This window comes from Toxorhynchites rutilus, chromosome 3, assembly GCF_029784135.1.
Source record: "Toxorhynchites rutilus septentrionalis strain SRP chromosome 3, ASM2978413v1, whole genome shotgun sequence".
Lineage (NCBI taxonomy): Eukaryota > Metazoa > Arthropoda > Insecta > Diptera > Culicidae > Toxorhynchites > Toxorhynchites rutilus.
In genome coordinates, this window is record NC_073746.1 from 168,067,438 (window position 1) to 168,084,473 (window position 17,036).

The 17,036-nt window shown below is 43.3% G+C and overlaps 1 protein-coding gene across 5 annotated transcripts in view; it reads right to left on the minus strand.

The window, feature by feature from the left end:
- Positions 1–8,559: 8,559 nt before the first annotated feature.
- Positions 8,560–17,036, minus strand: part of LOC129775254 (uncharacterized) — a 225,104-nt gene continuing 216,627 nt past the window's right edge. For all 5 annotated transcript variants that reach the window (XM_055779739.1, XM_055779737.1, XM_055779740.1 and 2 more), the window contains 2 exons: positions 9,706–10,256; positions 8,560–9,296 (listed from right to left, as the gene is read on the minus strand). In XM_055779739.1, coding sequence (XP_055635714.1) covers positions 9,091–9,296; positions 9,706–10,256 — 757 coding nt within the window. In that variant the 3' untranslated portion in view covers positions 8,560–9,090. The remainder of the gene's footprint in view (positions 9,297–9,705; positions 10,257–17,036) is intronic.

Consider the following 17,036-nt stretch of genomic DNA (forward strand, 5'->3'; position numbering starts at 1 on the left):
TTTCGTTTGCTTGATTAATTCTCGAGTGAAGCAGAAATTTATGTTTCGTTTGTGTGGCAACCCCCCTTGCAGAGGGGGAGAAGTCTCGAAATATCATAAAAACCTTCCCCGGCCCAAAAACCCCTACATACCAATTTTCACGTCGATCGGTTTAGTACCGAGTCCATAATGATCAGAAAGACAGACAGACAGAAAGAAATATATATATACAGGGTTTTCCAACTTTAAATTCCGAAAGTAAATTGAAATAAAACACACTTAGAATTCGAATTTCGATGAAACTTTTATTTCAAATTAAAGTTTGGTTTATGCCATTATGTGTGAAATACAACATCATTCAAATGTCCACCTAGGGCTTCCTCGCACACCTTGATCCGGAACAGGTAATTTTCGAAGACTTTTCGGCATATATGAGGCGGTATCTCGGTCATAACTTCACGAATGCTGTCTTTCAAATGTTCAAGAGTTTGCGGAGAGTTGGCATATACACAGTCTTTCGCATAACCCCACAAAAAAAAGTCTAGCGGGTTCAAATCGCATGATCTGGACGGCCAATTGGCATCACCAAAACGCGAAATTATGCGTCCCTCAAATTTCGTTCGCAATATGGCCATGTTCGGTCGTGTTGTGTGGCACGTGGCGCCGTCCTGCTGAAACCACATGTCATCCGTATCCATATCTTCAATTTGTGGCAAAAAAAATCGGTTAACATGCGGCCATAGCGCTCACCATTCACAGTTACCGTCTCGCCGTCCTCATTTTCAAAGAAATACGGCCCGATGACTCTACCAGACCATAATGCGCACCAAACAGTGACTTTTGGCGGATGCAATGGCCTCTCAACAATCACGTGTGGATTTTCTGAGCCCCATATACGGAAATTTTGGGTGTTCACATAGCCATCGAGCTCGAAATGTGTGAAAATTTGATGCGAAAATTCAGCATTTTGCTGCTGTTCTTCGTTCACCCAATCGACGTATGCCCGACGCATTCCATGGTAGCCACGCTCTAATTTTTGTACCAGTTGGACTTTATATGGATGTAGGTGCAAGTCCAAATGCAAAATTCGCCACAATGATGTGTTTGACAAGCCCAATTGCTCCGTGCACGCCGTGGAATCGAAACATTCGGGTCATCCTCCACACTGGCAGCCACAGTAGCAATATTTTCGGCCGAACGCACATTACGATGATGCACAGGTTTCACAATATCCGCTACGGATCCAGTTTGTTCGAATTTACACACTACATTATCGATTGTGTGCTCTGTAGGCCGTCCATGACGATAAAAATCCGTCCGTAATGCTCGGATTTGCATTTGCCGGTTTTTAATCATTTTTATAGTATAATTTAACAAAATTAACACGTTGTGCGATGCTAAAACGATCCATATTGTAAAATGGCAGACATTCAACTAACGATATGACGCTTTGGTTGACAGCTATGTCAAACGGTTGTCAGCGCAGGGCTGTATACTTTCGGAAGCCCGAAATGGAAAACCCTGTATATAGGGTTGGGGAAAAAGAAAAGTCAATATATGGCAACACTTAAACATATCTTGTGCTGTACTTATCGCATCGGGTCATACTATACGACTATTTAAAGACGACAATCCGTGCTACAAGTGTCGTTTTGACAGTGTTGTGATTGTCCTTTTCAGTCTCAAGTTATAGCGCGTCAAAGATGGAGTCCACCAAGCAAGAATTCCACCATATTTTATGTTTTTACTACCTGCGAGGGCGGCCGAAAAAATTCGTGTAGTTTATAGACCCGATACTGTAACGATTCGCACAGCACAGCGTTGGTATGATCGATTTCGTTGTTTGGTGGGATTGGAAGGGAATCATCCACTATGAGCTGCTCAACTATGGACAGACCCTCAACTCGGTTCTCTACTGTGAGCAGCTTGACCGTTTGAAGCAGACGATTGACCAGAAGCGGCCAGAAATGATAAATAGGTGTTGTTAAATAATGATAGAAGTGGTGTTGTTTTCCACCAGGACAACGCTCGGCCTCACACATCCTCGATGACCCGCCAGAAGCTACGGGAGCTCGGATGGGATAACCCATTGAACCACCGTATAGTCCGGACCTGGCTCCAAGTGATTATCATCTCTTCCGGTCCATGCAAAACGCTCTTGGTGATACTAAGTTGGCCTCAAAAGAGGCTTGCGAAAACTGGCTGTCTGAGTTCCTGTGCAAATAAGGAGGGGGTTTTATAAGGGGGGATAATGAAATTGCCTTCTAAATGGCAACAAGTTTGCGAACAAGTATGTTACATAAAGCGTCAAATTTCGATCAGAAATACGACATTTTTTCCCTCAACCCTATATATACAGTAGGGTGCCAATGACAATGGTCATCTCGAAAAAACACCCTATGCAAAATATCAGCTCTATTGGACTTAAGGGAGAGTGGCGCGAAGCGGTCAAAGTTTGAGTTTTTTGAAAATCGAAAACTACCAAATGTTTATACTAAAGAGTTTTATTCTTGAATTTCTATTATGTTATTTTAACGTTATAATCTAGTAGTCTGCGGAATATGATCGATCACATCTGCACTTCCGATTTAAAAATATTCTCAGAGAAAGCGTTCCACTCCCTATTCAGTGGCTTCAACGTATTCGAAATACGTTCTATTTCCAAATCGTCAACTATCATCACATCAGTGTCTAGATGATTTCCAAAGTTCTCGTGTATGTACGTTTGATGTTCCTTGAATTAAAATTAACCACCCATAAACCACCCAGCCAAGGTTCGTTTTCATCGCGACGGGTTCACTCAGACTGCCTTCACGACTTTCGTGCACCAAAATTAAGTTGGCGTGTTTGAGGCCGATCAGGATTCGGGGATGGACGTCTGAGCAAGAATCAACAGGAAGATTCCGTAAATAGCTAAACTCGCCCTCGAGGAAGTTCATGTCCAGCGACTGACAAGGTAACTGAAGCTCTTTGACCGTCCTGACGTCTTGAAGCCGATACCATTTGCCTTCCCGGCCAGAGATCTCTATATTAAAAATTGCGAATTCGACTCGAATCGATGTGTGCCTCCTGTCCATTTGAGACAAAGTAGGCACCGGTCTCCAGAAAGCTGCAACTCTTGAACTAGTTCTTCGTCAACGAGAGTCAGCTTCGATACATCGTCAAGGAAAGCAAAGCATTCCACCTGCTTGTTATTTCCATTAAGCGTCACGGGTACATAGCGGAAAGTACCTGGACCACTGCCGGAAAAAGGAGTATGAATGTTGCGCTCCTTGTTTTGCATTCGACGTGCAGTGTCATTTCCGGACTCCTCCACAGCAACCGCAATGTTGAGATCTTTGTGCAACAGCGCGTGATGTCTAAGGGAGCATCCGTTTTTTCCACACACAGCATCACAGCCTTCTTTATGGCGTTGTAGACACCTAAAACATAGATGTAATCCCCGGATGGTCCCCCATTTCGCCTCATACGATAACTACAGGAATCTTTTGCTTTTCCCGACGTTCGTGCAACCATCTTTACACACCAAACAACTTTTGTTTTTATCCGCTGTTGCGCTCGTTGATGAGTCAGCCGTCGCCACAGGTTTCTGAGGGATTTTGTGGCTCTCCCTTACCAGCCTCTTCTTAATGGGTATTCACGTACTTTTCTTTGCGAATCTCTTGAGATTCCTGATGTTTTCCTACTTGGAACTGTGGTTCGAAGACAACGTTTACGTCCTCTGCCAGACCATACATCCATCGGCTGAATGTCGAAAGCTTTACCTTTGATTTGTTCTTCCGGTACTTCGCCCAATCGAGCCCAATGTGAGGTGGTAATTTGTTCACCAATTCCTTCAGTAGAGTTACGTCAGAACTATACTCCATTTTTACACAAGCTTCTATGGTGGCATTCAAATTATGTACCTCAAGAGCAAAATCAACGATCTTATCCATTGCTTCTCCTCTGATAGCCGGCACCAACACGATCTTGTCTTTAAGGTACTCAATGATTGTCTACGGTCTTCCGAGCCGCAACTTAAAAGCATTCATTGCTTTTCCCACCATCGCCGGGCGCATGAGAAAACTGCGAACTGCATAAAAGGCTTCTCCCTTCAAGCAATTTCTTAAGCGGATCATATTCTTGGCTTCGGTGTATCCACACATCTCTGTGGTATCCTCGTAGGTCGCGATGAACATTGGCCATTCTACGGGATTGCCGCCAAACTTGGGTAATTCACGTGGAACGACCTGACGCGCTGCTAACTCGTCTTTAGTGAGTCGTTTGCGTCTTTGTAAAGGACTCTGAGATCCCGCTCCCGACGTTCTGCTAGCCGCATCCTTCAATGTTGATTGTCTTCCGGGTTCGAAGGATTTTATACCACGGTTTTCTTCCACCACTTCCTCATTTCCCATTTCTGACTCATCTTCAGATCCTCCGTCGCTCTCGCTGTCACTGTCGTCAGAATCGCCCTCTTCGCTGTCGCTGGCGTTTTCTGCTAACTCATCCTCTCCTTCGTGCTCTGAATCGTGTTTTCCATTAGCGAACTTTCTTTCGTTATCCTTCAGCTAACCTTTCACTTTACCGAGAGAGTTTGGTGTATCGTCCAGATATCCACCATCATCTTCCAGGTCAGCCAGCTCCTCGAGAACTTCGAACTTCTTATTTACCAACTCTCGCTTGCGTTTCATTTCTTCTGCCATCAGCATCAATCTGCTTCAAACGATCATTCAAACGCGCTTTGGCAGATTTAAACGAAGACGTAGAAACAATCGATTTGGCCTTCTGTGTCGCAACATCAGTTTTATCCACAGACTTTCCATCCCTTTCGTATGCTTCTTATTCTTCAACATGACTCTTTCCGGTTGACTTCATAGGAACCTTCGATGTCATCTTCTTCCCGTCACCTTTCACTATCGCAACACGTAACATCTTCTTCCGGTTCTTTGTGTTCGATGTCTTCAGCGCAGATGAGATCTTTTTGGACTTCAGTTTACCTTTCCGGCATGCTCCCGCGATTTCGCATTTCGAGCAGTTACTACTTCGGTCCGCAATGTCTTCATCAACACATTCCAAACATGAACTTGGCACCTTCGGTGTACTTTTTGTACAACGGTAGTTTTGGATGTACTCGCGGGAGGATCTACGGTTCCGTCTGGAGCGTGTATGGTCCGATCCAACATCGTTATGGTGTAAAACGAAATTTTAAAATTTAAAAAACTGGAGTTCGATTTCCAAAAAATTATAGGAGGTTGTGTCCAAGATACGACCGCATTGTTGACGTAGAACTACGCTGTTATTTTATATAAGTCGCTTGTTTATACCTTCGGATATTATTCTATAATGCTGTGAAATTTTAGAAACAACTGCTTAGTAGAATAATCTCTGAAATTATTTTTTCATTGTAGAATCAGTTGACGACAATTGATTGATGATTCATTCTTGCCCTCGCAAAACAATCGTATGTCGCAATTTATTTCATGTCAATGCATTGAAAATTTACCTCGAAGGCTATTCCGGTGCCCTTTTTCGAATTTAACATAGACTCGGCTACAGTCGATTATATACATGTTGCACCAGCACCATTATTCCATATCTCATAACTACATCAATATATCTGCATATCGGCACCGCATGTAAACAACAACAATGACAACACTTGCAAGTATCGAATATCATGCTACATGTTATTTAGTATTGCCTCAAAGGAATCGCACCTCTAGATATCGTTCGTACAAACTAAGCGTAAACCAAGCGCCAAACAAGCGTTCACCATAACATGCATACAGAGCCATACATTAGTGGCTTGAAACTTCTAGCAATATAAACATTTCTCATCATTTTGTGCTATTCTCAAAAGAAACGCTTCTGTTAATATTACTGGCCTCGAAAAGAGTTGCATTACTTTCTTATGCTCGAGATAAGCGCAGCTGTCTCCCTTAGTGGAGGAAGTTTTGCTACTGGCAAGCAAAACCTAATCACATACAAAATTCCAGAACATTTACTTTCTTGATGACTAAACAAGAGAAATAAACCCTTTTTGTTAATAACAATAACAAAACAGTAGCAATGCTTCATTATGATCAATATTAGCGCAAATGCAATCCTAGTTGAAGGCAGTTTTGCGACTGGCACGCGAACTATAATAACTTATAACATTCCAGTAAGATATTCAAGATGCTTAGTATTCCCAAATAATTTTTTGGTGCACAACCTTAACGTCTGCTTCGCCATAACGTCAGTTTAATGCATTGATGCGTTCTCAAAAGCACAAACGAAGCCCTTATGAAGACGGAAAATAAACAATGTTAACTGCTTGGAAAAAGACCGAATTATGCCACACAGCTTGTACTCTGCTGTAACACCCATCGATGCGAATTCTGATGAGTTTGTCAAGAGCGACCGCCTTCACCACCAACGGGGGGAGCATGATTTTGGTTGCTGCCTGGGCGTTTACATTATCGACCGGCGCGCCGAAATCGCCTACTTCGCTGTTGTTCGGTGCCGTGTCACATTCGCGAAGGCTCGGTTCAGTGCGAGCGCTTTTCATTGTACCAACACCGCGTGCATCATTAGATGACGCTTACCTCGAAATTTTATTGCCCATGGCAATGCGTTCGTTTTTTGCAGGGCTCGAGCCTGCCTTCCTCTTCTTCTTGCTCATCGCACACTACGCGAAGCGTCCAATTTATGACGCGGAAAGAAGAACACACGATACGAATAACGCGAAAAACGAAACAGAAAAATCAAACGACGATTTCCAAGTTGGATTACCACTGGTGGGGTCCAATCTTAGATCGAAGCGCAGCGAAAGCAAAGTGAACTGGATTACTCAACAGTCTCAACAGTTGCCTCAGCGAGATCCACTATTTATACTCGAGGCAAGAATTCCCCTTCATTCTTTTTCTTTTCCTTTGTTCACGGAGACTTTAAATCCTACGATTTCCCCTCCGTTGGTCGTCGATAAGTTGCTCGTTATAGATAGCTCGGTTCGGGAAAGCACTCAAATGGACAGAACAAATGTATGGGAAAATAGAAACACTTAAAGTTTTCATGAATTTTAACCATTTACTAACAAGGGGATTCTAATGTATGGTATATTAAACAAATCTTACGGAATTTCCGATTCGTTTAGTATGTAAATCGCCAAAATCCGTTCGCGGCAAAAATAGTTATTAACGTTAACTTTATTTCATAAAAACGTGACCTGTTTTCTGATTTGACACCCTTAATGAAAGACGTAGTTCTACGTCAAAAATAAATCACCACCGTTTTTTTGCTGGGTAGATTAAAATTTCCTTTAATGGTCGTTAGTTACAAGCGTTACAAGAAATATTTTTGACATAATTGTCTTACGTTTTAGTGACTCCTGTTGTCTTTTTTCTCTGGAAGCCACCTCAGGGATATCAAATCTGCCTTCTAGCTAAACCTGATTATTCTAAGTATAATGTTAGAGTATTTTTAAGGTATGTAAGTAAGCTAATCTAACCTTGCAATCATTGGAACTTTCTAATTGTATTTAAGTCTTTATTTTTTTCCCGAACTGCACAATTACTTGCTTTTTTTCCAACTTTCACTAGATTTTTATTTTTCAACTGTGCCTACTACTTGTTATTTCATTAAAACAATGGTTACCATGGTTTCCTTTTTCAACCATTTCCATCCGTTGAACTCAAGCCAGATCAGAGTCTGAACGAGGTTTGTGTAGGCATTTGGATGTTAAGGTGGGCTCAGCCTGAAGGGCGTAACATGGAGAGAGTCGTATGAACGATGCGCGTTAACGATGAATTCCATATTATTGTTTCTTCGAATCACAATTTCTCGCGTCATTGTGCAGACACCTTTTATGATTTTAGTAACGCTTGCGCACTGAATGTAGACACGTGCTCTCCAGCAGATGTTTTATCAGAATTGATGAGAATAACGTAATTGTCATTTTGTAAACCGAGCAAGTGCGGTTTGAAGTATTTCAATAATTCGTTATACTCATTCAAAAATGTTTCCACCACGCCTGCGATATGCCTGGCTTTAGACGAAGTGAGGTTACTTGCAAATGTGTGGATGAAAGTTCGATCTAGCACCATCATTTCACAACATAAATAAATTCGTTCTGTTTGAAAACTGACCGATGGTTAGATTATTTAAATATTGTTTATACAAAACCACTAAAGTCGCGATTTAAAATAAGGTAAGGGGGTTTAAATTTCTGGTTATATGTATTGTTTGAAGCAATATTTAAGAATAAAAAAAAATAGATTTTTTTTCTGCATAGAGGCACTCTAATCGGTATTAAATATTTAGTAATCGATATCCCATCGGTATCGTATATAGTTTACAACCTATTCTCATGCTTACCAACTTTTTTGTGCATAATTTTAACGAAATCGGTAGAGCTGTTTCGGAGGAGTTCGGTTGCAAACACCGTGACACAAGATTTTTATATATCTAGGTGATGAAAATTATAGACGAATTTAATGGCAACTCGTGCTAAGTTAGCAACACCATCTCACGTCTTATATGGACTATACGTCCTAAGCAGTTGGCCTTTCGGATAAATAAGTAGAGCAAACCCATGTAATGTATATGAATAATACTTTCCTGGTATTGATTTATATTTTTGTTTGTTCCATGGCTTTTTATTGTTTGACTTCGATTGTTGAAACTTTTGCACTATCTAAATAAAACACATCATCTTAAAACTCGTCATATGATGATTAGTTTTTTTTGTTGTAACACATAGAGTATTGCTGTACAAATACATACACATTCACATCATTTTGGTTTTGGTTTGGTTTGGATTTACGTTCGCTCTCGAAGGCCCAGGCCTCTGTTCTATTGACGATTACGGAATAAAATTAGCAGATAGGGAAGATTTTGTATAAAATTGTTAGAAACTTAAAATTCAATTTACATTTCATTCCACTTTGACCACTCAGTCTGCATGGTTCCGACATTTTATTGTTGCTTGATCTATTCTCCAGCCGTCGTCATTCCTGCATCCTCGCGCTCATCCGCACTCGCTCACTCTATTTTCTAAAGTTGTACATACAGTTTTATATTTTTGCTCTCGTTTAACCTAATTTACTCAGGGCTATGCCTGCTGTTGGGGGCTCCGCCGGAGTAGTTTGATTTTCACCTGCTCACGAGACGACGATTTGTCCGCAGTGGTGGTAGCTGCAATCGCTGGGAGAAAAACAACGTAAACAGTAACACCGGAAGAGCCAGCACCAGTGTGGGATGATGCCAGAGGTGCGAGTGGATGGCACTGGAAGCACCTTTCGCTTTACTATCCTCCAGCTGGCTGCGGTTGGCATGCTGCATTGCAGCCGGCTTCTCACCTGTGCGGAACGAGGAAGAACAACCGGGCGGAGAGTTATTAGCTTTGCAAGGATGTAAATTGAATTTTATGTGGAAGTTGTTTTCGAAATGGACCACTGCATTGTGATTGCTCGGTAAATGAGAATTTATGATTTGCTATACCCATGGCATTGTTATCAATACATTGAGTAGTATGGGAATCTGCTTTGTGGTCCCGTTTTGGAGATGCAAATTGATACTAGTTACTGGTTTCTTTGCATATCCCAGGATTAAAACATCAGGTGGATATAATGCATCGAACGGAATCTGATTCATAAAGCAAAAGTTCCTTAATTGAAACGGTAAAATCTCCATCACGGAGCCATACGATTTCAGCCAGATAATCGTTGCTTCGTATGAGGCAACTTACAAAAACACAATTTCGCTTACCTTGCAGCACGTGTACCGTGATGCTGGCGGGGGTGGTATTTGACGGCGCACATGTGTAATTACCAGCGTGCTTCGAGTGGACTTCCTTGATTGTCAGTATGCTAGTGGCAGGTGAAAGTATGCGCGAGTACGGTAGAATTCCGCTGTGGTTGAGCATCCATTGGTGGTGGTGATGCTGCTGCTGTAGCTCGGGATTTCCGTTGGTCAAAGCGCTTGGGTCACTATCCAGCGATTCCGGTACATCCGGGAAGGAATCTAGCAGTGCAGCGCTACCCATCAGTTCGAGTGTATTCAGTCCAAAACTACCATCGTCCTCGTTCAGGATTCCTCCATTCTGGTGTTGGTGGTGATGGTGGTGGCGATGCAGATGCAGGTGATGATGCAGCTGTTGGTGGTTTAAGTGGGGGTGCAGATGGTGTCTGCTGACTTCGTGGTATGGTGCGTGGTGCTGATCCGCTGCAGCAGCCGCCGTCGTTATGCCGGATGGTTCAAACGGCATCACCGAAAAACCATTCTGTTGGTCGAAGTTTATCATATTCTGCTCGTGGTACCTGGAAGCAAACAAAGAACGGAGAGGGATAGTTGGACAGCGATGTGAAACGTAGTAGAATGTGAAGTGTTATATAGTTGGTTAAAAGTTTTGGCGTTATGCTAACGAGATTGGATTAAAAGTGTTTGCTAAAAGCATGCTGCACATTGATAGAATGTGAAGTTTCGCCACAGGAATTGCGTTACGGAGCAAAATGGAAATTTAATTCACTCTACTTCCCATGATTTGACTAAAACCGTTGCTGCATTTCGATTATTCATTTATGAGATGAGTTTGGTGTGAAATGCATGCGAATGCACCCTTCGCTATTGGAATGTAAGTTCCTTATTTATATTTAAGAAGCACAAACATTGGCTCGTCAACAAATCCGGTTCTTTTTTATGGTTATGTTATTTTATTTAATACTAGCTGACCCGGCAAACTTAATTCCGCCCAAAAATTGTTTTTTTTATCAATACCTTTAAACATTCACGTTTTCATACTAAGCGCAAGTTCAAGGGTCCAATCACAGAACTGTTCATTGATTGATCTTTTAATCGGCCCCGTTGAATTTACCTTTTACTTAAAAATTCCTAGTACTTCTACCCAAACTCATCATTATAATATCAGATTATTTTCAGACACAATTCTCTTTCAATATTTGCAAATAACATGTTTCTCCGTTACATGGAATAAATGTTTGATACAGAAAATGCGATAGAATAAAGACAGACCTCTCTCCTCTTCTGCCCTTAGAGAGGGGGGGGGGGGGGTAGTGTCCATTCATCATAGTAACGTTTCGTGACCCTAAAATCTTCACATGCCAAATTTGGCTCCATTTGCTTGATTAGTTTTTCGAGTAATGAATAAATTTGGGTTTCATTTGTATGGCAGCTCTCCCTAAGAGAGGGGGAGGAGTATCTAACCACCATAGAAACATTTATTGTACCCTGAAACCTCCACATGCCAAATTTGGTTTCATTTGCTTGTTTAATTCTCGAGTAATGCAGAAATTTCTCTTTCATTTGTCATTTGTATGGTAGCCACTGTCAATTTTTCGTAAATTTGGAAAAATGTCGTCGAACGAAAAAGAGTGTCGTGAATTAATCCTGCGCACTCATTTCGAGAATCCGGAGTTGTCACATCGGGACATCGGTAAGATGCTGGGAATCGTCCAATCCACGGTCAGCAGAGTACTAAAACGATACTTCGAGAACCTAACCATCGACCGGAAGGTGAAGAACGGCAAAAATGGATGCTCCGTCAGTGAAAAAGATCACAAGCGCGTAGTGAGGCAGTTTAGACGTGATCCGAGAAGTTCGGTCCGGAATGTAACCAATAAGCTGAATTTGTCAAGTTCATTCGTCCAGCGGACCAAGCAGCGGGAGGGCCTGTGTACATACAAGGTTCAGAAGGCTCCTAACCGCGACGAAAGGCAAAACATGGTGGGGAAGACGCGAGCCCGGAAGCTGTACACCGAAATGCTGACGAAGCCGCATTGCCTGGTAATGGACGACGAAACCTACGTCAAAGCGGACTTTCGTCAGCTGCCGAGCCTGTTGTTCTTCTCCGCAGAGGACAAATTCAGCGTTCCGGAGGAGATTCGCAAGCAGAAACTATCCAAGTTTGCCAAAAAGTACATGGTGTGGCAAGCGATCTGCTCTTGCGGAAAGCGGAGCGCCCCCTTCGTGATGACCGGCACGGTAAACGGGCAGGTTTACCTTAAGCCTACAGAAGCGCTTACTACCACTATTGAAGCAGCACGAGGGCCCGACCATCTTCTGGCCGGATCTCGCTTCGTGCCACTATTCAAAGGACGTGTTGGAGTGGTACGAAGCCAACGGGGTCACCTTCGTGCCAAAGGAAATGAACCCGCCCAACGCGCCGGAGCTTCGCCCAATAGAGAAATATTGGGCGATTATGAAGCAGGCCCTCCGGAAGAACCCAAAAGTTGTCAAATCGGAGGCGGACTTCAAGAGAAAATGGATTTCTGTTAAAAAAAGACTACAACCTGACGTTGTACAGAACCTTATGGACGGGGCAAAGAGGAAGGTGCGAGCATACGAGCTTGGGCTCGAAGTATGAATAAAAAGAAAATGCCAAAAGTTGTTTAATAGTTTCTATTTTACTGTCTAAAATTTTCAAAAGGATCGGTCTACTGGGCGAATTTCTACAGCGTTTTTTCCGTGATGCAATTTGATGTGACACACCCTTTATTATAAGACGAGAAAGATGAAACAATCCATCAGACCTCACTGAATTGTCACCAAATCAAGATACTAATCATTCGCTGTGGAAATCTTAAACGGCCTCAGTTACAGGTCCCGCCATTTAGAATACCCCCAGGGAAATGTGCCAAAAGTGATGATGAAAAAACAGCAACTTTTGCAAACCATCCTCAAACAGTTTACACTCCGAGTCAACCGGCATCTAATCAAGGAACGCTCGAATGTTCTGGTGCTACAAACCTAAACAAAATGAAAATCAAACACCGGCTGGTGAGACATGTTATCAAAAATCGCATCAATGTGAAAAAGTCACCCGGTATTGATAACATCAACGAACAGATGATCAAGGAACTACCTGATCTAGCAAGTAAACTGCCGTTCTACGCATAGTTGTCCTATGTTAATTTTTGACGATTCTCACTTTTCGTCATAAAACGTTGTTTTTATGCAAAATCTAACGGAAAAACACAAAAAAACACATAGGGCCTGATTCTCGAATACACTTCACGGTGGAAAAGAAATATTTCACACCGTTTCCACCGTGAAGTGTATTCGAAGTGTATTCGAGGGCCTGATTCTCGAATACACTACGAATACACTTCACGGTGGAAACGGTATAAAACGCATTCGCGATGACAACAGTACGGTGTCGACATCTGGATGCGAGATTAGTTTCCCACTAAATTTATCATTATAAAATCAAATTGTCTTCAGATTAAATTTTCGTATGAGATTATTATATCACACGAAGAAAACAAAGTTTTCCACTCACATTGAATACCAGTTTGATACGAAGAGGTCAATTTTCATTAATGATTTTTTATTTGAAAAGTGCTCATTCTGCCTGAAAACTCATCATTATCTTCGACACTTCACTAACTCGTAAAACGTAGTTCAATGGCGTGCCGTTTATTTCGTTTCCACCGTGAAGTGTATTCGAGAATCAGGCCCATAGTTTATTCCCAACTTTTAAATAAACAACATCAACTTCAATTGTCCCATGTTGATATTCTATTCATAACTGTCCCATCATGTATTTTTTGTAGATCCATATCGAAAAAGTCGGTTCAAGTACAAGAATTTCATATCACACTTTCAGCAGGCCTAATGCACTATTTCTGGTTTGGAAGAACGAACTAATTCTCAAACAAATGAGAAAAAGTTTAACAGAACACGTGTACACCTTGTTAGCGAATGCCTAATAACAATGAGATTTATATTCTGCGAAGGTGTGCAGATCACTCATTCCTTCATAAAACGATGTTTCTATGCATAATCTTTTGAAAAAACCCAAACAAAAATATTGTTTGTTCCCAGTATATCAAAAAACAACATCAAGTTCAATTGTCCCATGTTGATATTCTAGGCATAACAGTCCCACCATGAATTTTTCAAGCTTAATTTATTCAGTAAGGGGATCTCATCACATTTCATTAAACAATAGTATAGTACTTTTAAAAAATCCGGTGTATTGCTAAATTGAAATGCTTAAAGCTTTTGGTAGACAAATATTTTCGACGTAGAACCACGAAATTGTATTATTCAATCCGCATGTTTTGACGTGATACTACGTCTAACCTTCCAATATAGGGTCTTTTTCAAAGTTTCGGATGGAAAAGGTGTAAGGTTACTGGGATTTGAAAGCATACTTCCATGATAGATACGTTTATTTAAATAAATGCAGTGTTTGTCCGTATTCCAAAATTTTACTCTTTCATATCCGCACTAGCACAAAAATTTTCCGTATACTGCTGACAACTTTTTTGTCGAAACACACTTTGATACGAAGGGTTTCCTCTTCATCGATGGTGTGTAGTGAATGCGGATGAAATTGCATTGCCGTTTCGCAATATCTTCCATTCGAGCTGTGTGTGTCTATGTGTGTTTTTTTTTGGCAGACTTATCTCACTTCTTAACTAGGCGAACCTAGCCAGAATTTTCACCTGCCCCCGGGCTACTGAATGCCAAAGGGGGACTAGGCTCTGCGGAATGCACGTATCTGCATGCTCGTGCTGTTTTAGTCCTGACCGAGGAATTGTCGGACAATCGCGCAGGTGCTAAGGATGACCGACTTTTGGATGCCGGCCAATTCCTTCTCCATGTTCAACACCTTTAGCGCTTCCAGAAGTGTCTTCGGGATAATTCCAGTTCCAGAGAGAACGACTGGAACAATTCTTGGGACCTCCCTTAGCCCCCACAGTTCCTTGAGCTCCACGGCCAATGGTCGGTACTTGCAGATTTTGCGACCGTGGGTCTCCTCCAGATTCTGGTTCAGTGGAATAGCGACATCGATGATGGTGACTTTGCGGTCGCTCTTGTCGTAAACCATTATATCTGGGCGGTTGTGGTGGATCGAGAGGTCGGTCAGAACAGTGCGATCCCAGTACAGCTTGAAACGGTCATTTTCCAGCACAGGTGCAGGCAGGTACCGGTAGTTTGGTACGTTGTCTTCCAGTAGAGCACATTGGAGCGCCAGTTGTCGATGAACAATACGGGCCACGTTGTTGTGGCGCTCGGTGTAGGCTGCGTTGGCCAAAACGGGACAGCCTCCCATAATATGCTCTATGTTTTCACCTGGTTGATGGCACATCCGGCAAATGTCATCAACGTCTTGATGCCAGACGTACCGCCTGCAGTTTCTCGTCGGCATTATCCTGTCCTGGATGGCTATCATGTCGGCTTCTACTACTGAAGAGAGTTCACCACGCGTTAGCCACAGATTAGATGCGGCCTTGTCGACGTGTGGCCGGTCCAGTTGATGGGGGTGGGCACCATGCACTGCCTTCTGCTTCCAAGCTGCAATCTTCTCCTCCACTGTCTGCAGATTGCAGTTGAGTTGGTACTCCGCTTGCGCCAAGTGCAGAGCGCTGTATCCTCTGTCGGCGGCGCAGACAGCCCGGTATAGCGCGTTTTGGTTGGCGCGTTCTGCGAAGTACTCGCGCAGTTGTCGTACCTGGGCAACACACAGTGCAGATATGTCGACTATTCCAAGTCCCCCTTCTTTGCGTGGCAGTGAAACTCTCTCCAGTGCCGATTGAGGATGGTGCATTCCGGCCTCTTTGAATGCTTTCCTCATCCTCCTCTCAAGGTCCTCTAGGTCAGTTTTGCTCCATTTGACTACACCAAAACTGAAGGTCAGCAGGGGAACCGCGAATGTGTTGATCGCGCGTACCTTGTTCCCCGCGTTGAGGAAAGTCCTCAGGACACAGTTCACTCGACTCAAGAACTTGTCTCGCAGCTCCGTCTTGATGTCGGAGTGGCGAATCCCGGTGAGCTGTCGGAATCCAAGATATTTATAGGATTCGCCACGAACCATGTCTCTTATGAACTCGCCGTCATAGACCTCGTAACCTCCGGATTCGGTAAGCTGCCCTTTCAGCAGATGGACACAGCGGCACTTGTCGAGGCCGAACTCCATGCAGATGTCCCTGCTTATGTCTTCGACAACCCGGATAGCTACACCTAGACGCTGACGTGAATCAGCGTAGACCTTGAGATCATCCATGTAGAAGGTATGGGTCACTTCTTCGTGGGCGCCGTCGCCATACCTTATTTTATAGCCATGACCGTTTCTATTGAGCGTCCTACTGAGGGGGTTCAGTGCCAGACAAAACCAAAGCGGGCTGAAAGAGTCGCCTTGGAATATCCCCCTCTTTATCTGCAGCGTTCTAGACTGCAACACATTTTCCCCATCACTGAGGTGCAGAGACGTGCTCCACTGCCTCATCGCATGCTGCAGGAACCTAACGACGACGGGATCAATCTTGTATAGCTCCAATACCCGGACGAGAAACGAGTGAGGTATGGAGTCATAAGCCTTCCTGTAATCGATGTAGGCCATACTTAGGTTCCGCTGGTTATATACCGCCTGGCCGACTATGGCTGCGTCGATGATGGCCTGGTCTTTGCAGCCATGCGTATTTTTCCTGCATCCTTTCTGCTCTTCTGCGATGATGTGATGCTGTTCGCAGTGAGCAGAAACTTTGGCGGTAATTATGCTGCTCAGTATTTTGTACAGACTCAATAGGCACGTTATCGGTCTGTACTTTGATGGGTTCAATGTGTTGCTGTCTTTCGGGAGGAGGAAGGTGACGCCACGGGTGGCGAATTCAGGAAGGTTGTGTGGGTCACGTAGCACCTTGTTGAAGCACTCAGCTATCTTTGGATGTGCGACGGTCAGCTTCTTGTGCCAAAAGTTCTGGACACCATCGGGGCCCGGTGCTGCCCAGTTCCTCAGGTACCGCGAGGCTTCGCGGACATCGTTCTCTCCGACGATGATAGCTGGCATCTCTCCAATTTCACCACAACTCTCCTCCTCCCGTCTTAACCACATTTGCCCGTCGCGATGTTGTACTGGGGTCTCCCAAATACCAGCCCAGAAGTTCGTCACATCGCTAATATCTGGCAAACCTTCGCGGTAGTCGGGCTTCTCGTCGCTAATGTGGTCGTAGAACGCTTTTTCGTTATCTCTGAACATCCGATTTTGTTCCTGGCGCTTTGCAGAGTCAGAGTAACGTTTCAGCCGTTTAGTTAGGACGCTCAATTGCTGTACCAGTGTGTCGAGTTTTTCCGTC